The sequence below is a fragment of the Polypterus senegalus genome, chromosome 8, assembly GCF_016835505.1.
Source record: "Polypterus senegalus isolate Bchr_013 chromosome 8, ASM1683550v1, whole genome shotgun sequence".
Classification (NCBI taxonomy): Eukaryota; Metazoa; Chordata; class Cladistia; order Polypteriformes; family Polypteridae; genus Polypterus; species Polypterus senegalus.
In genome coordinates, this window is record NC_053161.1 from 94,912,608 (window position 1) to 94,939,220 (window position 26,613).

Here is a 26,613-nt window from a genome sequence, read left to right on the forward strand (position 1 = left end):
GTGGGAAAGAACAGTAAGTGCACTACATATGGAAGGGGAAACAAAAATACATGTGGAAACTCATTTATTCAAACCCAAGTCCTGCACAGAGACTGCATCTGCAAGTTTTTACTGCACTCTTTCTCTTCGTTCAAAAGGTTCATTTGTGTCTAAAAATGCAACGCTTGCTGAATTACAGCCATTCATCTTACTCTATGTCTGAAACCAGTTACAATGCAAGCTATTAAAAAAAATGAAATTTGTTTCTTTTGAGGTGGAAAGAAATGTATTAACACTCTATTCTTTTAATGCTTTGTAAAGAATACTGAGCAATGCTTATTTACTATTTACAGGACACAATATTAACCTTCTTAATACCTGTTCATTCCATCATCCCTCTTTCCTGATCCATTATACAGTTTTGGAAAACCAGAATCCATACTGTTAGCATAGGAAACAAGTCCAGTGACAACCCTGGATTGGGCAATATCTCATCTAAGGCCATGATCGGACCCTGTGTCACATTTGGCCGATTAAAAAAAAAATCAGTTTGTGGGGAGACAATTTCATCTGGTTTCCATTGTTTCCTAGAATTGCAAGGATGTCATTCCAGGACAGTCATTTACCATCAGCCAGTCAACCTCTTACATCATGAAACTTGGACTACTTGAAAAAGCATTCAGAAATCCCACATTAGAAGAGACAAAAATATGTTTCTTAATCTTTCACAAAAACATGTGAAAAATCCTCCGAAGTTGGAGAAAACAAATGAGTCTATTTACATGGAAATTTAGATGATGACAATTTTAAGAATAGCACAGTGTGCCTTTATATATACAGTTTATTCAGAAAGTATTCAGATCCCTTTTCATTTCTGCACATTTTATTGTGTAGTAGTTTTAATTTAAAGTGGATAAATTTGCCTTTTTTTTTTCAATTTACAATCAGTAAACTGTAATAACAAAGTGAAAACACATTTTCCGAAGGGTTTGTAAATGTATTAAAAATAAAAAAAAACTCCTTTATGGTGGATGCCGACATTTGGGGCAGAGGGAAGAAAAAAAAGTTGGAAATGTTGATAAAACTCATCATTATGTTATAGGTGGACTCATTGATTTAACGTTGAATCCCTGCATGTGTGTGACTTGTGTAAACAGTATCTAGAATGGCATCAACATTGGTGAGAAAGTGAAGCGAATGCGTAAAGTAAATTACTCTGCACATATTATTATTTTTGTTTATTATTGCTGAATCGGACTCTGACTTGTCAAACTTTGATTTTGATGCAAGTGATCTGGAGATCGAAACCAAATGTCAGGAACCTGCATCAGCTGATTGGCCCCCAGCTGATCATAGTGCTGAACATGCTCATGTAGCTGACACGCTTAATGCAGTGTTCATCCTGGGAGGAGTACACAGACATAGATATGTGGGAGACAAACTGACAACAGGACTTCATCAAGTGACACGCCATGCTAGTGGACACTACAGACTCCCAGCCACTCGACTTCTTCCAGAAAGTGCCTTTCAGCACTTTCATCATGAGTGATGAGACAAGCACGTAATTAATAAGTATGGGAATTTACACACTGTAGGACCTCATGGAACATAAAACAGAGTGACATATGACATAAATACATATTTTATGTTGATTAATGTGGGAAACTATTGCTTTGTGCAAGTTTCAGAAATAGTTTTTTGGAAAAATATTCAGCCCCAGGACAAAAGGGGGGAAAAAAAAATTCCCTTGTTCAGGGAGGTGACTACAGTCACTCTATCAGTCCTGCAGAAGTCCTCTGCTGACATGGGAGAACCTGTCAGAAGAATGACCATCTCCATTAAGAAGGCATTTATGGTAGAGTGGCTATGCAGAAGTCACACTTGAGTAAAGGGCTCTGAGAGCATAAGGAAAAAGATTCTCTGGTCTGATGAGACAAAAATGGAACTCTGTGGACAGTACCCCATGTATTATGTCTGGCAAAGACAAGACACTACTCATCACCAGCCTAATATCATCCCTATGATGAAGAAGGGAGAAATGGCGCTTTTCCACTGCATAGTACGGCACAGCATGGTTCAGTACAGCTCACCTTGGTTTGGCTCGGTTTGCGTTTCGACTGCAGTTTAGTACCGCTTTAGAGTGGGCGGGATTATTCACGTGTCGTTATAGTTGCGCCGCCTCTACTGCCGTGACATCATCGTAAACGTGCCACAAACAAACACATTTTTCTTCATTTTTTTTAACTTGTCCCTACACTGTTTGTAAGTCCGATGGTAGCCGTGTGCGCCCAAGAACTTAGCGACCTCCTGAAAAACTTTTTCATTCCGCGTCGCCCCATCCAGCTCTCGCTGGATCCGCTCCTCGGCTACCAACGAGAGGAACGTCTGTACTTCCTCAATAGACACAAAACAGCCATTTTTGGTTAAAACAAAATGGTGCATCCGAACCTTCGCTGGCTGTGCTAAAAATCTAGCGGGTCTGTTGTGTCTCGTGTCGCAAGTTCAGTGACGCAGTAATGACGATTTTCTCCGGCCAATCAGTGACCAGCAGAGTTTACACGTCACGTTTTGGTAACAGTTCGGCACGCTTGGAACCTCGGCTGAGGTGGTACTAAAAAAAGGACCAGGTACCAGGTACTGTTCCCAGTGGAAAACCCCCCAAAAGTGAGCTGAACTGAACCGTGTCGTGCCGTACTATGCAGTGGAAAAGCGCCACTAGTAGCATCATGCTATGGGGGTTCGCCTCAGTGGTAGTGACAGGGAGGCTGGTCAGAATTGAGGGAATGATAAATACAGCTAAATAAAGAGAGGTCCTTGAGGAAAATCCACAGTGTACGCAACCTCAGACTGGATTGACAGTTCTCTTTTCAGCATGACAATGACCCAAAGCATATATCCACTGGAATGGCTTTGGGATAAGTCACTGACTGTCCTTGTGTGGCCCAGCCAAAGACTAGTCTAAAACCACATCGAAAACCTATAGAGAGACCGTAAGATGGCAGATTACAGACACTTTGTGTCCAGTGTAACAGAGCTTGAAAGGATCTGCCACAAAGAATGGGATAAGCTGCCAAAATCCACGTGTGCTGCATTTCTAGAGACTTACAAATGAAGACTTGAAGCTGTAATTATTGCTAAAGAGGCATCTACAAAGTACTAAACTAACAGTTTGAATACTGATATGAAAGAGAGAATTCAGTTTTTGATTTTTAATAAATTTGCAAATATTTCTGAAAACATATTTTTCCTTTATCATTATGGGTTATTGAGTGTAGACTGATGGACAATAATGGCAAAGTTATTCATTTAATATTAAATCAAAAACTCAATAAAGTATGCAGAATTTTAAAGAGTACGAACACTTTCTAAATCCATTATGAAGTTCTTACTTTACCATATCAGAGGTTAGCTTTAAAGTTTCATTGGGTGAATGTAAATGACTATTCTGCAACAACAGAAATACAATAAAATCTGACATGTGTTCAATTCTGCATGTCTTAGGTATGTAGGAAGAAATGGACTGTGAAGAGGAAGTCCATGCAAGGACAAAAATTATGAGAAAAAGGCAGAGGTGAAGCCCCCAAGCTGCATCAGCAACACTACCTAACATATAACCGCAATAATGATATTAATTAGAAAGTAGTAATAAATAAAGTTGTTAAAAACATCAAATTATACAGCAGTATTAAATATCATACTGGATTTTGGAAGAAGTCAAAAGGACGTATAATTAATCTGGGGAAGTTTGTTAAAAGACAATAATTAGTCTTTAATTTTGATACTGGTAACAATAAGAACCAGCAGACAGTGCACACTTATAGTTACACAATAAAAGAAAAAGACAAAATCATGCAAGCACTTTAATAAGCAAAGAATGACACTGGGAGATAACTTCTACAGCAAAGGAAATCAAGAAAATGAGACATTTCATTTAATATTTGTGATTTTCTTTTTAATTCCCTACCTTATACTGTTTGCTATTTCAGAGTGTCAGAGGTTACAGGTTGGTCAATGTGAATGCAGAGAAAGCATTCCACAGTTTAAACTTTAAACTAGAGAGGTGTGAAATGAATAGAATGAAAACAAAAAAAAAAAAAGAAAAACAGGAAAAGGAAGCAGTAAATTTAATGGACACTCACCACAAACTTTAATGTTACAATACTCTTTTTGGGGGATGGGATCCTGAGTGAAGCACCACGGCCGGGGACTGTTGTCAGGATTTCGACAGTAATTGTCATCAAGGCCTTTATCAGGATACCTGTGAAGAATAAGATGACATCAGTGCAAGCAGAAACTAAAAAAAAAATTAAAGAACTACTATGATAGTCAAATTGAAATTATACTGGTTTATAATATACTGTGTGTAGACTCTTTGACCAACACATTTCATCAGGTACATTGTACTTCTTAGAGAAAAAAAGAAAAAAAAAATGCAGATGAGAAAAATAAAAAGAATTTTGGAGTGTGTTAAGTGAACGTCCACGCAACTAGCAAGTTATATGAAGAACGTCAAGGGCAAAAATATTGTACATTATATTTACTATACTGAAATATTACCACAGTTTCATGTTTTAAATATTTCCTATCTTTATAATGAACATATTAGCAAGGTATTGGAATTTAAGCCACAAGGTATTGTTGGCCTAATCTTTTCATGTTATTCATTAGGGGCCCTTGAGAAGGTCACTTAAATCAGCTTATACTCTTGTTGCCAAAAAACAAAATAATCAAGATACAGTAAATATACATATACACACATATATATATATACACACATATATATATATATATATATATATATATATATATATATATATATATATATATATATATATATATATATATATACACACACACACACACACATTGTATATGCAGTATAATATGAAACACAATGAGGAATCCTGATCTCCTCTGTCACTCCGGCTAAATATTCAAATAACAGACACCCGATTTCAAATGTCCATAAGTAATGGGGTACCAATAAACTAATGATGGGAAAGAGCTGGTCTATTGAAGGGTGTAACCAGCTGCTCATTTTGTCAAAAATCCCAACTGGAAAGAAAGAACGTTAAACTCTTGTACATGCTGTATAATAATTAGCTAAAATCTAGTACACTTTGTAAGGAAGTTTTCTTTTATGACAGGTTCTTACATGCCTCAATATAAACAGCATACTTCTCTTGGCAAGTCTTGGCTACTTTTCTAGACTGAACCTTTTTTTGAACACAATTTGCCACAAAATCATCCACAATTACTTAGAGCCAATTAAAGCTGATAGTCAAAATCCACTGACTGAAGAATATGCTATTACAGGCCAGTCTGTCTCATAATTTTGTCCATAAACAGATGTGGGCTTCATCAAAAAGAATGCCCTAGTGAAAAAAATAGGAAGGGATACCTTATACAAGTGCATTATGGTCACGTTCTTGGTGTGCATTAAAATATATTAAAATATAATATATTAAAAGAAAGTTCTATATTTTGCTTGAATTCTTGGGTTTCCAGCAGTGTTTTGGCTGACAGTTCACTTAAGCTGGTGATAGCATGTGGATCATGATAAGTCATAATTTGGACTTAAATGGCAAAAATGTCTCATTTTGGATTCCATTTTAAAAGCTTAAAAATAATATACATAACTTTAAGAAATAAACTCAACCTAAACATAAGAAAAGACACCGAACAATTTAAATAAAGGATGTCATTTTTTAATAATTAATAAAAATAACTAACTTTAAACAGTGCAAAACTTTTCATACTGTATATAGGACAGACACTGATAACTGTGGATTGCATTTTAACAAAATTAAGAATAATTTTTCAGTGCTGAACATGGATTCCTGATAATGATAGGGTGTTTAATGAGGCTGTTAAAAGATGAAAAGACACCAAGCAGTCAAGATAAATGTTGTCATGGAAGAACATGTCAAACTTTTTTTTCTGTAGCATTCAGACCCATTGATGCCAAGTAAACACACAACGCCTGAACCCTAAAGCCAGTTTGGGGTACTCTTAACTGTTACCGGGGCTTTGTAGTCTGCAGTACTGTATACTGAAGACATGGCTCTAACAGTTCTTTAAACTTACATTTATGAAAGGCATGCAGTAATTTAGGGAACCTTTATGAAAAAGGCAAAAAATGGACAAGGAGGGAAGAACAAGACATGAAAACGAGACAGAGAGAGATAACGGGGTGGTTAGACCTGACAAGTGTTAAAAATAATAAATGTACCCTTGGGATGATTTATAATAAGTTTTCAGTCTGGACATGTACCTTACTTACATTTTTTTAAATATTATAATAATTCTTTAAATATATATGGTGCTTTTTTCACTACTTACAGTTTTTGTAATGTGCAGACTTAGCGGATTCTATTTTTATTCCAAATGCAGAGTAAATTGTATAAATTACATATTTACAATACTTTGTGTGAAATGTTAGTGTAGTAAATGATGAACTTATGACTGCAAATATAGGGGTTTTGTAAAATTTTTATAAAAATCTACTCTTATGTCTTATGTCCTGTACATTAAAACTTTTTTCCTAGATTTGCCCATTTGCCTGTTTCTGGACATGCAGTTATAGCATGCTTACTTTAAGTCCTCTCGTGAACTTGGAAATGATGGTGGTGTTGTGATTCAACGGTTTTATTTTTTTCTCCTCTTTTTCTCTTCAGTTTATGCTTGCATCTGCCTTGGAGAGTCCCACTTGTGGAATAAGTGAAGTATTTTTTCCTGCATGTGTCAATAACTTACATAGATTTAGAAATGCAGTCACCAATACTAAATGTCTTGGATTTTGTAAATAAATTAATGGTTCTCTAAGAAATCCAACAGAAACAAAGGGAAATCATGCAGACTCCACATACTGTAGGCAATATGTACATTGTTATTAACATGCTCTTAACATTTAAAAAATTCTTAATATGTGTGGTTGCCTCCATTTAAACAGTGCACTTATTATAATATAATGGCGTACTGCACGATAACGTGTAGTGAATACACTTGACTTGTGCGTTCCTAGTTTTCATATTCTTTCTCTGTCTCTGTTTAGCATTTGTTTGATCAGAGGTTGATGCGCTTGCTGCTTCCTAAGCAGCTCTTCTTTTCTCCACCCTAGAGGCCCGCTGCTTTTCTTCTTTCGTTGGCATCTTTTCACGTTAAAACTGATTAAGTTAGTTTTTGTGTTACAATTACTTAGTACGTTTTCTATAATTTTTCACTTAAGCTGGCACTTAAGTGTTCAATCTGCCTCAAGAATGATCAGTGAAGGTGGTAGGGAATGAGTACGACGTCCATACGCATGCGCTGTCTAGCCACTCTGCTGTGCGCTGCCGAGAGTTGATTCTACAATAAATAAAATAAAAATAAAAATAGTAATAAAAATCAACACCCCAAAAGCGGATAGTAGATGTCACGTAGTATATGTGTGCCAAATATCAGGTCAATAGTTCAAACAGTTTACGAGCTACAGGTGATTTAAAATCCTGGGCAGACAAACGAACAGCCACGTTAGCATATTATATAGTAAGACTATAACAATAGAAACTTCTTAATACTTTAGAAAAAATTTGAGTAGTCAATCATTCCTTCAAAGATCCACTACTGTCAAATGGCGATAAGTAATAATGAATTTTCTTATTGTAAGCGGTGGATAATAACTTAGAAAACTGACAGTATTAACCAGTGAACCATCATGTCTCTTAAAGAACAACTTGTGGTACAAATGTATAGGATATTCACCATTCTGTACATGGAGGTTACATTTGTTGTTTCCTTTGGCTGTGGCTCTATAAGTTAACAACATTTTCCAAGTTGGAACCTGTCTAGGCAGCCTTTGGACAAAGGCAGGAACAGAATACCAGTTCACTTCAGACTATAAGTGATTGTTTTGCCAAATGTGCAATGTGTAATGCCATTGTTTGTATTGGTCACAAATAATGGCTGCTTAAGATTCTTCCAAATGTCACAAATCTACTAACCGTTTTGGGTAAAATAAGTCATTATGTGGTTTAATCAAGTCCCAGCGCTGGCACTCCTTCCCTGACTCTGTGTGGTCCACGTGTCCTCTATAGTTTTCTCCATTGCATGTCATGCACTCAACTTAAAGAAAAAGAAAAAAACAAATCATCAGCAACCTAACAATAAGACAAAATGTTGACTGGAAACATTTCTACCTAACATTTAACAGAATTTGCTTGTAGCTATTTAGGGTTTAACTGAAATCGTATGATTCACTTAATGACATCAGCAAATTATCTTTGGCATTATAAAACTGATTTCAGATGGAAACATTAATGGTGTATATTGCTCATGGGCACAAATTATTTAAGAACTGATGTGTTTTAGCCACAAACAAAGAATACGGAAATTACAAACTGTATATGCTGTATTATACGCTCAGCTGTAAGTACTGCAGGAAAACTATGATGGAAATATTGCAAGTACTGCACTTTACTTTTAAAGTCTGGACAACAAAAAAAAAAAAAAACAGCCAAACATTCCACTTATGGAAAGTAACATTCATATTCTCTTAATCAAATTACCTTCAGAGCACTGAGGAATCCCACAAGACTGATGCCGAACATCAGGATCAGTAGTAAAACACCAAGGTCCTGAAGTCTCATTGTCGGGGTTTCTGCAGTAGTTCTCCTTCAGGTCCTTATTCCGGTAGCTCGAAGGCAAAAAGCTAATTTTAAAATGACAATCAATACAAGTTTATAAGCATGCACAACATTCAGGAAGCACAATTATTTTTCACTTTAAATGTACAATCACCAACAAATATTTTACTTTACTGTGCAATTAGAGATCTACATATTTTTTGCTTTGTTTCAATTTATGCAAGAATTAAACACTGTAGGAGCAAGAACACAATCTTGGTGAACCCCAGAATCAACTGGGAAAAAATGCAGATTTTCTGCCCCCTCTCCAGTGTACAGGATATCCAGCAACTTGAGGGTGGATCCCACAAAGTCTGAGATTGTCACACAGAGCAGCTCGAACATTTTATGAAAATTGACAAATGCCCATAAGAAACTCTGCCAATATTCACATTTGCACTCCATGAGAACCCTCAGTGCCAGGATACAGTTGTTGATAGACTTCTTAGGCCTAAAACCAGACTGCTTCGGTTGCTGGTAGGTGAGCAAGTGATCATGGATCCTATTGAGGATGACCCTAGCAAGGACCTTACCCGAAATCGAGAGCAGTGTTTTCTCCCTGTAGTTGCCTCAATCCAGGCGATCACCCTTCCCTTTCCAGGTAGGAACAATAAATCCCATTTTCCAGTATGTTGGGATGATGTATATGAAGAGAGACATTATGATTGTAAAAAACTTTAATTTCCTTTGCTTTTGCAGCTGAAGTCACATTTTATATAAAAGAAATGCACTAGTAAATTCTCTAAAAACATATTGCAAATATGATGCAACTGCATATAATTATTTAATAAATAATATGTAAAATGAATGTCTTGAATGGACACATGAGTAAATAATACATAATTTCAAATGATTAAAAAACTAGAAACTTTATTACTCAACATTCTGAAACGGCAGTAGTTTGCCATAGGGTCCACACTGGGCCAGTTTCAAACAGTCAATTTTCCAAACACCAATAAGAGTGAAAACTCAAAAGAACAATCCAGAAAGGTCACATAAACACAAGGATTACCTACAAAATCCACATGTACGATATCTGCATGCAGAATTCAAACCAACACCACCAGATCAAAGAAGAAGCAATGTTAACAATTGCACAACTGTTGTGCCCACTAATTGCTTGTTTTTTGATCCTCTAAAAATGTAAAAAAATATTCAAAAACCTTTGCATAACATATGAATTTTTCTATGAGTGCATAACATATGACCATAAATCTATCTCAAATAAAATTGTGTACTGCACAAGCAGGGGAAAAGCCCTGCGCCAAATTATGTATTCATCAACCCCAAGTCAGAATGGACACATGAGCATCCTCTCATTGCAGTCTCCTAACTTCCTAGAGCAGAAATGTGAGTCCAAACGATGAGATGGTCAATATACATTAAATTTTATCATAAAAAGCAATTGTACATTCAAAAGCTACAGAGCTACTCTAGAATTTATTTTCAAAGTTAAATTATGAAAATACAGTAAGTTAATTCTGCCATATGGAAAAGAAAAAACAGCCATATATACACATATTGTGATGCATTTTAAAGTGCACTAATACTATAAACATTTGAAAAGATAGCCTTGTTTTTTTATTTTTCTTTATATATTTTTGCTATATGTAATTCAATGTGCAGTGCTTTTAGAAACTAACTGTTTGAATGTATGCTTAGGGCGGCACAGTGGTAGCGCTGCTGCCTCGCAGTAAGAAGACCTTGATTCGTTCCCGGATCCTCCCTGCATGGAGTTTGCATGTTCTCCCCGTGTCTGTGTGGGTTTCCTCCGACAGTCCAAAGACATGCAGGTCAAGTGCATTGGCGATCCTAAATTGTCCCTATTGTGTGCTTGGATTGTGTGTGTGTATCCTGTGGTGGGCTGCCTCCCTTCCCAGGATTTATTCCTGCCTTCTGCCCTGTACTGACTGGGATTGGCTCCAGCAGACCCCCCGTGACCCTGTGTTAGGATATAGCAGGGTGGATGGATTGTATGCTTAAGGTAAATACATGTTGTACAGGAATTATGTAATGCAAGTATCCTACTACAGTGTTGTGTTCAAGTAAACAGAGCATGCAGCACAACTCCTGGTCCAGGCTTTGGTCTTGTCAAATCTGGACTACTGCACCTCTCTACTAGCTGGAGTACTGGCAGGTGTCACCAAGCCACTGCAGATGATTCAAAATGCATCTGCATGTGTGGTGTCCTATCAGTCGAGGCGGGCCCTTGTCACCCTTCTTTTCTGATCACTACATTGGTTTCCTGTAGTGACACGTGTTAAGCCCAAATCCTTGATGCTTGCTTACAGAGTAATCAGCGGGTCAGAACCTATATAAAGGGAGGTGGCTGTCTCTTTCTCGACAAATCAAGTCTGGTAATACCCGGCATTTAGTGGTGCCACCTCTGCTTGACATCAAATCTCTATCCAGATTTTTTCCATGTGTAGCTCCTGGCTTAACTTCCATTCAAAATTCTGACTCCTTCATTGCATTTAAGATGGACTTGAAGAATCTCTTGTTTGAAGAAGTTCTATCTAACTAGCTGTTTGGTCTTTGTAAAATAGGAATTGTAACTTGCTTGTTTGTTTCAAGCAGTTCCCTTGTGGTGGTCAATTTTGTACCCTTGTCCTCTAACAACTGTTCCCAAACAGTTCCCCAGACTGATTTTTACTTGATTATGTGGATTTCTTTTACAGGTTGCTTTGGGTCTGTTAAGTGTCTGCTAAGCAAATAAATATAATGTAAATGAATATTGTGCTTATATCAGCTCTATTGTCAAAGAAAGTCACCAAAGTGATGCTTAGTTTTATATGGAAAAAATAAGTCAAAATGAGGTAATATTTTAAAACTTTTCTCTTTAACTGGACTAAACATCTCTTTCACCTGACAATTTATCTTGACTGTGTATTTCCAAACTGTTTTTTTTAGAACATTTAGTGATGCAGTTCTTTTTTATAAAAAATGTGACTTCAGCTGCAAACGGCTACCAGGGAAATTAACAGTCATAATGTCTCTCCTCATATGCATTTACAAAAGAGTGATCAGATACCAACTCAAAGCAAAACCACACAAGTGGCAATAGCTTTTCATTTGCACACATAATGCTTAGCTTAGTCTAGACCACCCAAACTTCTCTCTTTACAAAATTAGGTATAATTCAATTAAGAAATGGATAAATAACAGATTGGGCTTGGGCTTGTGTGGTGGTAAAGATACACAATTTTAGCAAAAGCACACATATCCTTGCATATGTTCTTCTTCATTATTTACAGTATTATTATAAAGAGTTATTTCTTTACCTCCCCTATTTGTGTAAAAAAGTCTTAGTGCTATCTGCACAGTGATTTATGGACCTGTTCCAACCCATTAGGAATATAACTGCTAATAGAACTGCTAATGCTTACACAACATTTTTGGTATTTAAGTTAAATCAGACATCTAAATCATAGAAATGTAATCAGATTTTCAAATGCACAGTTAAGCATTATTAATATGGTGTTTGTCAGGATGTGTTACAAATTATGACAGATTTTATGTAAAACAAAAAAAAAAAATCATATGCCTAATAATACTTTCCATACAAGGACATATTGAATAAAGTGTCCAGCAAAACTATCCTAAAAATGCTAAACCTGCAAAAAGCATGGTTTAAAAAAAATTAATGCCAATCTGCTAAAAACTGATCATAAGAAATATACTTTTAAAGTTTACCTATATTTAAAGTGGAAGCACAGAACATTACAGCCCCCATCTTCACAAAAACTCAACATCTGTGTTCCACCAGGGCAGGCACACACCATTATGAACATACGTTTCTAATAGCTTTAAAAGTACAAAACTGAAAGGTTTATAAAGAAGAGAGGACTAAGTAAGTGATTTGTGTTCTGTACAGAAGAAGCAGAGTCTCACTCAGCTAAATAAATATAATCTTGTAGTCCATGGAGACCGTGCAAACAGATCAGCTTCTTCTTACTTAAAATATTCCATAACTCATCTGCAATAGCAATTCATTTTAAAATACAGTGCAGCTAAGTGAGATATTTTTATAAAAATCAAGATATTTTACAAATGAAGGCAGGACGGACGCACCCATCCGCTAGACTCAAATGTCTTCTTAGAAAGTGCAAGTCAGACATTTTTAAAATTTACTTAAAAAGGAGCTTGATACACTAGCATTGCTGACTCAGAGCTCCAGGGATAGGGGTTCAACTCCCAGCAGGCCCACTGCCTGTGTGGAATTTGCATCGGATTTCTCAAGGTATTCCTGCGTATTATCATATCTTTAAAATGCACAAATTAGGTAAACTGGTTACTTAACCTGGCCCACTGTGTGGGCTTCATGTCCAGTGCTGTCAGGTATGCCACAGTGATGAAGTGGGTTCAATAAATGAATGGATGGATTGGTCAAATGTGATGTTCTGGATTATCTGTCCATCTATTTAATCCAAATCAGAGGGGACTGGTGAAGCCTACTGCTAGCATCAGGTAGAAGGAAGCAATCGGCCCTGGATGAAGAACTGGTGAAAAGTGGGGTGGTTTTCTTAAAATACATACTAGATTATAAATGAATGTAGACCCCAGTATTACATAGTAAAGGTGCATGCTGCATTCTTAGATCTGCAATTGCAAACATACTAATCACATCTGATTCCTATTGGCCTACTAAATTATTTTCTAACTAACCCATACTGCACCACTGCACTTTCTACACCAAATGCTTTTCACACAAAGAACTGCACATGTATTATCCTTTCAAGCAACAAATAAAAAACACGTCCTAAACACACTTCAATCCACAATTATCCAGACTATGTCATAGTAAATTTGATACAAATACTTGGCATGAGCTTTCACTTTAAAATGTTAAGGTATGCAGACTGGGGGAAGTTGGTGTGGGCATTGAAAAAGGAAAAGTATAAATACAATTACATCAGAAGTGTTTCCAATAGCAACAATATTATTAATGCACCATGTTTTATCTGCAGTCATTAATACACTGCAGAGTGGACAATTGCTTTGCTGGTAAAGATCTATAAAAGCATGGAAACCTAGCGGGACTGATCCAGCCCTTCCTTTGGAAACTTTTTGCTCTTGAAAGAATTCACTTCTTCTAATCGTCTTTTGAATGCCCAGAGCATATCAGTTTTGGCTTGCATATAATGCATTGTATATGGTAGTGATGTAATTTCACTAAAGATCTATGTTTACTACAAGCCTTCCAACAGACAAGGTGGAGACTGTAGTTAATTACAGATAACACTCTATTAAAAATAACAGGCAAGTTGTTAACAAATTCATCTGTTTTATGAATACAGAAGGGGGTTGTGAGGGAAAATAAAGTACTCTTGTGCCAAACTGTGTTTTTTTTTTTGTTTCAAATTCTTAATGTTAAATACAGAAGAAGAAAATGGATAGTTTACAATATACAAATGTGGACATGCAAGTTCTTATTGACTCACTAATATTGAGCCGCTACAACCTTTAAATTCAAGGATATTGATTGCACGTTGTGACTGAAAGCTGTAAAATTTAAAAATGCTCGGTTTGATGGATAGATTAATACAAATATTAGTACTACTAACAGATCTTAATCTGACACCTAATATGCCTATAAATCAAAGTAAATCATTCCCTAAACAATGACACAAAAATAATCACATACTGTATCTTCTAACTGCATCTAAACATTTTCAAACCAACCATTGGAAGTGGTTGTATGTGCAGGTGATCATTTACAATATTAAGACAAACTGCTCTTCAGCAGGTATAAATTGTAAATACCTTTTGTCACACACGTGCGCATAGGAGGCAGTCAAAGGGCTTAACTGAGGGTAATATGTCAGCTCCAGGGTTGATAAAGTGCACTAACCTCTCTTCTCCCTTTTCTACCAATTAAACCAGCACCATCTTCAGCCCTCCGGTCCAGGCCACACCCTCCTACTGACCTCACTTCCACTAACCCCAGCATGGTTCCGCCTCTTCCTGCACAGCAACTATAAAAGCCCGCACCTTTTTTCCTCCTCAGTCTATGTTGGACCTCAGTCTTTTTTGATCACAGGCTGGATTCCCAAACCTTTATATCTTCTCTTGCCCCTTTGTTACACTTTCAAATGTATTAATCAACGAGTACAACTTAATTTATTCTAGATACCCTTTTAAGGGGGAAAAGTGCTTTCTGTTACAACATGACGTTTCAATAATGTACATCCTACTGTAAAACTTAATGCTTAAATTCTTCACACTTCATGTAAGGATAAAGAAAAACTCGTTTGGACTGTAAAAAATTGGGAGTCGTATTTAAATAACAGCTTGTGCTATAAACACAACACATAAAAATTGTGAAGTTTCATTTAAATGAAAATGTGACTTGTAACAAAAACAATAATAGTAGTAGTACTGTCTCATAGACAGTGTAAAGTGAAATTCTTAAATAATTTATATGACACATTTTGCCATCATCATTCTGACACAACCAATAGAGCAGGTAAGTTTGTATAAAGGTCAAAATATTCAAACGTGAAATCAAGCAGATATTAAAAAAAGGAGAAAAATGTCACTTAAGAGAGCAGTTCATAGAATGGAACATAACCTTATTGCTCTTTACACTCCAAATTAGTTAAACTCCAGATTATAAATCTCCAAACATTTTTTTGGACAGAGAGCTTGTGTATGTAGTGGTGTAGCAGAAGAAGATACCATATGTGCATGAAGCTGTGCTTCATGTTTTTCCTCTTTCAACAGAACTAAACTCATTTGCATCTTGATAGAATAGCAGAAAAATATGAAAAGGCCATTCACACCTAGTTTATCCTTTTTTTAAACTATACAATAAATATTAATTAAATAATAACATAACTGAGGTATACATGACATTCATTTTCAGGATGACACATACTGGCTTTAATATCTGAGGAGGAATTTGTCATTAATAAAACTTTGTCCATGCATTTTGAAGCTTGTGTGGACTTCTCAGTCTAGACTCTTTCTATTGCTTTAGAGATCATTATCACTTACATTCTGATGTTGTGCCCAAAAAAAACCTCAGAGCTGAAACCAATGTGCTAATAAACCCCAAATGTTGTAATGTTTTCTTTTCACCCATCACCCCCACAGGTTTCCCATTTACGCTACGCTGCCCACAGCATTACCAAGCGCCGACATGCAAGGGTATGTTTATGTAGCCATTAATTTCCCCAGGAGACCTGACCTTACTGAAGTGTTATACCCAAAGAAAGTTTGAGTGCGAGGAGTGAGGAGACATGATTTAAAGACATGCTGAAGAACAAACCACCACATTTTTACCTACTAGGGAGATTACGATTTTTGTTAAAAACAAGAGTAGAGCTAAAGATAAATCTGTCAGGAAATGGGAGTATACTACCATGGGCTTTTAGTATTTAAAGTCAGTCCATTTTGTATAATAAAAAAGAAGATACCCTATAAAATCCATTGATTCACTTAAAATGCAAATAAATAAACCCAGATTAAACAACTGTTATTCATAAGGGACCAAAAATGGTATCTATACATTATAAAAAGCTTAACTTTTATCAGAAAGTAACAGGTGAAGGAGTTAAAGTGAGTTGAGGTAAGGTTCTTATTATCTAGGATCTGAAAAATAATTGCTCTAGTAAACCTGCATAAAACTACAAGCTTGCACCATCTGCTGCAAACACTCATTGGATACATCTGAATAACCTGCTCATCTCACAAACAGGTTTATCAGAAGGAGAATCAAGAGCATGTGCCAACTTTGAAGAAATAATTTGAATCCATTCCAAAATGAACATATTTAAAAACTGCTGAATTCTTGAATAAACCTGTCAGTTTACAAAGTCAGTGTTCATCTATTGACAAAATAATAATGGACGTTTCCTTTAGGCATTTTCCACCTTTAAACAAGGCAGTGTGGTGTGTAGTGGTTAAAGTTTTGGACTTCAAACCCTGCGGTTGTGGGTTCAAATCCCGCTATTGATACTATGTGATCATGAGCAAGTCAGTTGAGCTGCCTGTGCTTCAACTGGAAAACCAAAAGAAATGTAACCAATTGAATCATAAATATTGTAAGTCACCTTGGATAAAGGCATCAGCCAAATTACAAAGGACTGGTGTGAGCTCTATTGTGACCACCACTTTCTGACCAAAAAAAGAAAAATCATATGGTGTGTGTTTCTTATAAATAATAAATAATAATAATAATAAAAATAATAATAATAATAAAAGTACCGACTCTGTGTATATTTATATTGTCTTTAATATACATGCAAACACATGCACATAATTTGTTCATGCAGCAGGTCAGTGCTCTCACTTACAATGTTTTAGAGCCCATCTCTTTATTTCCTCTAACTAACAAGTAACAAACTTTTCTTCACAAAAGGTTCCAGAGACTTCTCCAATAAAGAAGATTCACAGTAAAGAACAGAGATCATTCAGGACTTCCAGAAATGTATAAAAGACTACTTTGAAATATGTTGATCAGCATTGCCACAGAGACTTTACAACTCCAAATAAGCCTCCCACACATGAGAATTTCTACTCCCTTTGTGACTGAATTCTTTGCTTTGTCAGACACTGCCTATAGATCACAATATACACACACAGACCACATGCTTTGTAATTGTACAAAATGGTGCATATCAGGACATCATTCTTTATCTTAACCATCCTGGTCTTCTCCTATAATGCAGAGGTAGCCAAATTCCATCACAGACAACTAATTTTAAAATAACACAAGACATTTATTTGCCTATACAGATTTGAAGTTTCACATTTATGAGTAAATCTCATTAAAGAGTAATCTGAATGGTGGAAAACATATCTGAAAAAATATACAAGTAATCAAACTTTCATCCATTTATTTATCTTTCTAACGCCATAAAACGTACTTATCCCATTCATGAGGAGCCAGAGCTCAAGGAAGGAAACAGCCCTAGATGGAATGCCAGGCCATCACAGAGTGTGCTAACTTAATCGCTACCCTCCATCGTTTTACTTTACTTGTTAAATTATGACATTGGAACATATCTGTCAAAACACAAAAGCACAGTTTTCTGGTGATTTGAGTGACTGTTTTAACACTTGAGTCATATAAAAACAGATTAATTACAAATGTAACAGAAAATGAGTAAAAGAAAGACAGATGGCAATATACGGCTTCAGCTTATGGAATAAGAACATTCGGCATTTTCATCACTCATACTGTAGTATTACAGGAAATAGTCTGACTAAGAGGTAATAGAAACAGAAATGGCAGAGACATAACACAGGACTACATCATAAGTTTCATTCTGGAAGTCTAATTAGAATTTCCAGAAGATAGTCTAAAAGTATAAAGTCTTTCATTTATTGGTTAACTCAGCTAACTCCTCTATGAGCCAGACTATGAACCCGATATAGTCCAAACAGAGAATTAAGAATTACGTAGGCATATTAGGATTCTGTGTCTGTTTGGAACCCAGACATTGAAAGTTTTTATTAAGTGCTGTAAAAGCTGCTTCTCCGGTTGCTTTTTTTCCTAATTTGTGAGAATCAACTCACAGAAATTCATCAACTATTCATTCATTAATTAATAATAATAATACAACCCCATTTCCAATGAAGTTGGGACGGTGTGTAAAACGTAAATAAAAACGGAATACAATGATTTGCAAATCCTTTTCAACCTATATTCAATTGAATACACTACAAAGACAAGATGTCAAATGTTCAAACTGATAAACTTTATTTTTGTTTTGCAAATCTTCACTCATTTTGAATTTGATGCCTTTTTTGATATATTTTATTTATATAGCACCTTTCCCATGCTCAAGGCACTTTTACTCGTTAAATACCAAATCATAAAAACTAGTCAAAGAAGGTAAGTCCTCATGCAAAACTATCAGTGCTATAGAGCAGTACCAAATGAAGCATATTTGTTAAATCTCAGGCTTTTTATCATTCAGGATCTGAAAAGATACATGGAGAGTTGCTTACAGGTGTACCTCCAAATTTCTATTGACAATGCACCTATGGCAGAAGGCTTGGAAAGCTACACTTAACAGGTTGTCTGCAAAAAGGTACACAGTCCCCATTACTAGCATTAACCAATTGTCTTCTCACTAGAAGCTACACAGGAGCTGAAAAGAAGTGCAATAAAACTCATACAGTACATGATTAAGACCAGAAGAACAAAAACATCATACTGTATATATCTAGTGAAAAGGGGACTGAGTTGCATGAAGGCAAAGCAAAAATAAGTTCGACTTGGCACTTTTGGAGTAACATCTGTTTTCTGGCATGTGGTACCCTGGTGACACATTAAAGAACTCAAGTTCACATTTGAGGAAATTAGAGTTGCAAGGGTAAACAGAAGCTACTAGGTACAGAGGTGGGGCAACCAGAAAAGCAATTTCAATGAAATTGATCATAAACAAAGGTGTAAAAAGCACTGAGCACCTTAAAAATGCTTTATGCCTATTATGTCTATATCACTTTTTGTAGCTTTGCATATTTATCGGCTTATTTTGTATCAGATTCCTTTGCTCAATATATTTATACCTGTATGGATTTTTAGGTGGATGAAAGTATGTCATTAATTGGAAACAGACAGTTTAGATGCTGTAACATCTCTATAAATTAGACCATATTTCATCAAATGCAGCCTGAACTGAATGTATTTTGCTTGCTTTATTACAATCAAAATTCAGGATCAGCTGTGGCATATACTATAAAGTTGAGGAAGTAAGACACCAATGAATATATGAATAAATATACCAGAATAAAAATCAACCCAGACAATGTGGTATCTGCAGAATAAATAAAATGTTTTCCCTGCTGTCACCCAAGTGTTTGTACTAATAGTGCTCATTACATTATATAATGAAACAAATAAAACACACAGTACAGCATGCTCAAGAACAATACAATTGCAAATGAGACACTGGCAAATAAAAGTGTGGCATAACTAAAGTGTGGTGGACAAATGCAGGTGATGACGAATGCATACGTGGAAAAATGCAGGCAGTGAACAGCCCTTGGTAATAATTTCTCTGTTACATGAATAGTATAATATAAAAATAACTTCAGTTACGATATATTAGCCACTCGTAAACTGAGATTTTGCCACTGAAAGTTGTTTTAACTGGAAAGATATTGCTTTTTATTAAAGTAAAAAAATGAAAAAAACGCATAGCCCCACTGCCAAGCAGGGAGAAATGACAAATGTTGATATGAGGCCTTGCACAGAAGAGCATATACTATAGATATGCCACAGATCGAGGTAGAGGACAGAGAGTTTATAGACACTATGAAATGAATAGGACTGAAAAGTGGCAGATAGGTAATGTCCCACAAATCATAAAACTAAAAATATTTTTTTTTGGCAGGGGAATGGTTTTATTTTTGTAAGTGACCATTTTATTACATTCTTCCACAGCAGACTCCAAGTTGGAAAGAGCAACCCATTACCTGTGGTGCTCCAACAAGAACAATAAGCATATTTAGACAAGGGAAAAAGATTTCTCATTTCCTCAAAAATGTTGTATATCCTTGCCATCTTTATTCCCCTTTCTCAACTAATTCTTACATTAATTGCCTTCACATCCTAATCAGAAGAACAGAGTGCAAAAATTAAAAAAAAAAAAACACAACTGGAAACTTTATGTCAATGTTGTCAGACTCAAACAAAAATCATGCCATCTCCAGACGATTTCGGATATTAATACAGACTATCAAAAGGGAAAAGTTCTGACTAGCTGCTTAAGATGCAAAATAGTTCTGAAATGTCTATTATTGAATTATCATATCTGTAAAAAAAATTAATAAAGAAATTGAGAATTAGCAATTTAAAAGCATTTGTTACTGCTTGTGTATGGAATTCTAAACTGTAGACTCAAAGTTCAGAGGAAGAGAATGTTGACTGTTAGAATCTGATATGTAGTAACAAGCAAACAACTGTATATACATTTAAACAATCGGCTACAGTAATGAATAATAAAAGATCTCTCATATTCAAATGAAAACTTAGGTGACAGGCAACCAATCCATTTTAGTTACAACTTTTGTTCACAGCAGGGATTTTGCTAATTTCTGCTGTCATGCAGCTCTGTGGAGTTTTAAGAAGTCCAAACACAGCAAAGCTTCAGCAGTTGTTTTCATAATAGACCCTTCTGACTAGGCTTTGGAATTGAAACTACAAGATTTGATGTTCTTACACCACCCAGCTGGCTTTGATATGACCCTGAGCAAAACACTTAACCTGCCTGTACTCCAAGCATTCAAATGTGCATCTGTTATTTTAAAGATAAAAAAACACCACACACACACACACACGCACACACACACACAAAACACGTCATATAAAACAAAATAAATTCGAAATGAAGACCAGTTTGGTAGGAAAGAATACATAGCATTTTTCTATTACCATTTTATGAAAAATATTCATTTCCATTTATATAAAACAAGGTGCAATTAACTCTGAAGCAAATATAGCCGGGACAAAGAGTAGATACTGTCAAGGCAGCACTGGTATCTTTCCACATTCTCATAAAATAATAAGCATACTGCATATTAATAGACATCACTTTATACAGATAAATATGTTAATTAACATTAAGTTATCAAACAAAATTTATTTTATCAAACATCTTGGGTAAACTACACATCCTCTTTTTTTGGCCTTGTAGTTTAATAATAAAGGTAACAAGACAAATGCCCTTATGACTTTATTCCAGTTTCAGCCTTTAAAAAGATGTATTGTGTATGCCAGACATTTACATCTGGCTTTCATTCATGCCATTAACTGAAGCATGAAAGAACAAGAACATGCTTAATCATGCATAATATTAAACAAACGTTATGCTGAGAGGAAAAAATTAAAAAAAAAAAAGCATTTCTCTTACCTATGTTCATGTGGCACCATAGAGCTCCATGCCTGGCATTTCAGACCCGTCTCTGTGGCAGACTGTGTACCTTTATAGTTTGCACCGTTGCCAACTATGCATTCTCTTATATAATCTGCAATAGTAAGTTATGAATAATTTCACTTCAAATAAATTGTGTAGTACAAACAAAAATACTATGAGGAGTAAAGTTATCACCATAATGAAACTCACAACTTTGCTACACTTACTACAAAAAGTACCAATATTTGATGTGATAGGACAGGTGTAGGGTTGGGGTGTGTGGGGTTTGAAAGATGCACTCTTTCTAAATTATATAAAGGATAGCAAAATATCCGTGCTTTGAAGCGGAGAAGTAGTGTGTTAAAGAAGTAATGAGAAAAAAAAGGAAACATTTTAATAATAATGTAACATGATTATATATTATATATATATATAGCAAAATACCGACGCTTCATACACACATATATATACACACACACACAAATTATATATATGTGTATATATATGTATGTGTCTATATGTGTGTGTATAGCTGTGGTGACTGAGTGCAAGTGAAAAAAAATGTAGTCTATAAGTTATTAAACAGTAAAACATTAACTTTTTAAGAAGTAAAGACACATTGAGCACTACTGGAGTGGTTTCGGGTAAACTACATTTTAAAGATGGTATAATACAACAGGTAAGTAGTACCATCAGCAGCTAAAATGTATATGGATCATCTCTCGGTAGTAGATCCCTTTTGAAAGGCGCTACACGACGGCCATGGTATAGAAATCACATTTTCTATGTGAACGTCCAAATTTCTGCCTCTAGTAATGTGCCTTACTGGCATCACCAACCATTAAAGAAAATTAGTTTTGTGTCCTCTGAAGTGTTAAGAGTATACGTGCAACGCCGGCTGCTTGACTTTAATAGTATTTTTCCAGGGCAGGAGACGCTACTTTTTTCAGACACGTTGACGTGATCAAAAGTCTCTGCGCTCTTTGGAGGTCATTCATATATATATATATATATATATATATTGTGGCAGTAGGGGGCGCTAGTGCTCCCTTGAACCCTGAGGTACAACTCTAGACACCGGATAAAAGTCCAAGACTCTTTATTATATTTTACAGTGCACCAAGCACCCTCCACACTATTCATAAAGTAAACCAAACACAACACTATAATTTTCTCTCCTCCTCGCCCAGACACTTGCTCCTCTACCTCCCAGCTCAGCTCAGTGTCTGGACTGAGGTACCGTCCTTTTATAGCCCCTGACCGGAGGTGTTCCTGTCCCAGCAGTCCACAGTTCCTTATTCCTTCCGGGTCAGGGCAATCAGTCTTTTACTTCACCCCGGGAGCACGCCATTCCTTTCCGTCACGTGACCGTGACGTACTCCCGGGTCATAAGGCACAACGGATCCCACAAGTCCCCCCACAGCGACTCCTGGTGGTCCCCAAGGTATCCAGCAGGGCTGTGTATAAACACTACAGAGTCCATAAGGCCCTGCTGGACCTCGGGGCACGATTCTGCTGTCGGGAGAGCTCCTCCTGTCGGCCTGGTGCGGACCGCCTGGGAAGCCGGCAATCCTCCACATATATATATATATATATATATATATATATATATATATAAACTGCTCAAAAAATTAAAGGAACACTTTGAAAACACATCAGATCTCAATGGGAAAAAGAAATCCTCCTGGATATCTATACTGATATAGACTGGGTAATGTGTTAGGAGCGAAAGGATGCCACATCGTTTGATGGAAATGAAAATGATCAACCTACAGAGCCCTGAATTCAAAGACGCCCCAAAAATCAGAGTGCAAAAATTATGTGGCAGGCTAGTCCATTTTGCCAAAATTTAATTGCAGCAACTCAAAATTGTATGCAGCACTTTGTATGGCCCCTGTGTTCTTGTATACATGCCTGACAACATCGGTGCATGCTTCTAATGAGATGACAGATGGTGTTGTGGGGGATCTCCTCCCAGATCTGGACCAGGGCATCACTGAGCTCCTGGACAGTCTGAGGTGCAACCTGGTGGCATTGGATGGACCAAAACATAATGTCCCAGAGGTGTTCTATTGGATTTAGGTCAGGAAAGTGTGGTGGCCAGTCAATGGTATCAATTCCTTCATCCTCCAGGAACTGCCTGCATACTCTCACCACATGAGGCCAGGAATTGTCGTGCACCAGGAGCCACTGTACCAGCATAGGGTCTGACAATGGGTCCATGGATTTCATCCTGATACCTAATGGCAGCCAAGGTGCCTTTGTCAAGCCTGTAGCGGTCTGCGTGACCCTCCATGGATATGCCTCCCCAGATAATCATTAACCCACCACCAAAGTGCTCATGCTGAATGATGTTACAGGCAGCATAATGTTCTTCATGGCTTCTCCAGACCCTTTCACTTCTGTCATGTGCTCCGGGTGAACCTGCTCTCATCTGTAAAAAGCACAGGGCACCAGTGGTGCATCTGCCAATTCTGGTATTCTATGGCGAATGCCAATCGAGCTGCATGCTGCTGGGCAGTGAGCTCAGGGCCCATTAGAGGACATGGGGCCCTTGGGTCACCCTCATGAAGTCTTTCTAGTTGTTTGGTCAGAGACATTCACACCAGTGGCCTGCTGGAGGTCATTTTGTAGGGCTCTGTCAGTGCTCATCCTGTTCCTCCTTGCCCAAAGGAGCAGATACTGGTCCGGCTGATGGGTTATGGACCTTCTATGGCCCTCTCCAGCTCTCCTAGAGTAACTGCTTGTCTCCTAGAATCTCCTCCATGCCCTTGAGACTGTGCAGGGAGACACAGCAAACCTTCTGGTAATGACACGTATTGATGTGCCATCCTGGAGAAGTTGGACTACCTGTGCAACCTCTGTAGGGTCGAGGTATCGCCTCATGCTACCAGTAGTGACACTGACTGTAGCCAAATGCAAAACTAGTGAAGAAACAGTCAGAAAAGATGAGGAGGGAAAAATGTCAGTGGCCTCCACCTGTTAAACCATTCCTGTTTTGGGGGTCATCTCATTGTTGCCCCTCTAGTGCATCTGTTGTTAATTTCATTAACACCACAGCAGCTGAAACTGATTAACAACCCCCTCTGCTACTTAACTGACCAGATTAATATCCCATAAGTTTCATTGACTTTATGCTATACTCTGATTAAAAAGTGTTCCTTTAATTCTTTTGAGCAGTATATAACTGATCACCCATTGGCCTCGCTCACTGAGTGCAAGGGAAAAAAATAAAATGTAGTCTATTAGTTATTAAAAGTTAAAGATTAACGTTTTGTTCAGCTTCTTGCTACAGCAATTTTAACTCAGTTTCAAAGTGATCCAAAGTCTCGTTTATTACCTTCTCAGTAAACTTGTATCTCGTGAATACAGTCATTCGTGGTAGGCATGACAAACGGCAGTGGGAGTGTGTCTATAAACTTAATGTAAAGTTACGGTTCACGCCGTGCTTTGTTTCCGCAGTATCATGCATTGAGAGAACTTCCCCTTTGCTTGGAATGCAAAGTGTGATTAAATGTGTTATTTTTTAACGCGTTATGGAGCACATGCATCGAAGCTTCTCAGTTGTGCTTGTGCTAAGAAAAGGAAACATTTTAAAAATAACGTATCATGATTGTCAATGTAACCTTTTGTAAGTAGTGCCTGGAGAATTCAGAGTGTGGAGAAACTCTAGAGACAGCGTGTGTATTAACTTGTGGATTTTTCTGTGAGTATTGGTGCACAGCCCCTCACCAGCAATTTTAACTTTGTTACAAAGTGATCAAAACTCTCGTTTATATCCTGCGTCCTCTCATTAAACTTGTATCCTGCATTAGTCATGGGCATGACAAACGCCAGCGGCAGCCTGTCTATGAACTTAATTTAAACTTTAGGTTTACACCGTGCTTTGTTTCCGCAGTAGCTGCACTCATGAATATGCTTCACTCGCTCGCTTCTTATTGTTTCGCTGCCTTCTCAATTGTATAATGCACGTTTTCTTCAGCGCTTTTTGGTGCACTTCCTTGTTTTCTACGTCCTGCGCTCACAGTCAGTTCACGTGATTACGTGGGAGGCGTGATGATGTCACACGAAATTCCGCCCCCCACGTCTTTCCAGCTCAACTCCATTACAGTTAATGGAGAAAAATACCTTCCAGTTATGACCATTAGGTGTAGAATTTCGAAATGAAACCTGCCCAACTTTTGTAAGTAAGCTGTAAGGAATAAGCCTGCCAAATTTCAGCCTTCTACCTACACGGGAAGTTGGAGAATTAGTGATGAGTCAGTCAGTCAGTCAGGGCTTTCTTTGCCTTTTATTAGTATAGATAACTAGATTCTTTGAGGGAGTGCATTTGTTCAAAAAGCCTTAGAGATTGTCATATATTTAAAAGTCAATAAATACCAAAAAAAAGAACAATAATGCAGAGATTACAGTAATGAAAAGCTTACGTTTTTATTATAAGGCACTTGTTCACCTAACACTCACGCATGCACAAGTTAGTAAAATGTATGTAGTGCACACTTCTATAAACATCACAATGCCCTAGAGCAGGGCTTTTCAAAATTCTTCGATGAAAAACATCCTAAAGAGTTTAAAAATTCTGCTTGACACCCCAACATAATAACTGCCTAAGTAAAGTTTAGGAGCAGGGGACCAAGTAGAAACACAGCATGCATACCATTCAGGTTGAAGATAAAACAGAACACTTTTTGAAAAAGTGGCATTTTTTTAAATACCTTCTTCAATTAAGTATACTGTCAGCTTTTAAAGAAAACTAGGAATACAAGCTATAGGAATAAACAGCAGAGGAAGTGGCCCTGTCTGCACTTCACCAACAGAGCATATGATAAATTAAATGGAGAAACGAAGAGCAAAGGTACACAAGCACAAGGAGATAATGAATAACCATGCCTAAATATGCCTGAGCTGAATCGAAATGGGGCACTGAATTGCACGGGGCATTTCCATTTGAAGGCTGCACTTTTCACTGCTGATTTTTAACAACAGCATAGTGAGCGATAGGATGTGGGGATGCTGCTCTATGTGTATGTGTGCATCCTGGGTCTGAACTTGCTGTCAAGAAGTGAGCAAGCAGGAAGCAATTCTGATATAAACAAAACTGA

General features: G+C 36.9%; 1 protein-coding gene across 4 annotated transcripts in view; it reads right to left on the reverse strand.

Moving 5' to 3' along the window:
- LOC120534137 (hepatocyte growth factor-like) overlaps window positions 1-26,613 on the reverse strand; it is a 94,971-nt gene that overhangs the window by 49,658 nt on the left and 18,700 nt on the right. For 3 of the 4 annotated variants that reach the window (XM_039761456.1, XM_039761454.1, XM_039761457.1), the window contains exons 4-7: window positions 21,509-21,623; window positions 8,526-8,668; window positions 7,962-8,082; window positions 4,119-4,237 (exon numbers count right to left, since the gene is read on the reverse strand). In XM_039761456.1, coding sequence (XP_039617390.1) covers window positions 4,119-4,237; window positions 7,962-8,082; window positions 8,526-8,668; window positions 21,509-21,623 — 498 coding nt within the window. The remainder of the gene's footprint in view (window positions 1-4,118; window positions 4,238-7,961; window positions 8,083-8,525; window positions 8,669-21,508; window positions 21,624-26,613) is intronic. The other variant, XM_039761455.1, reaches the window with a different exon arrangement.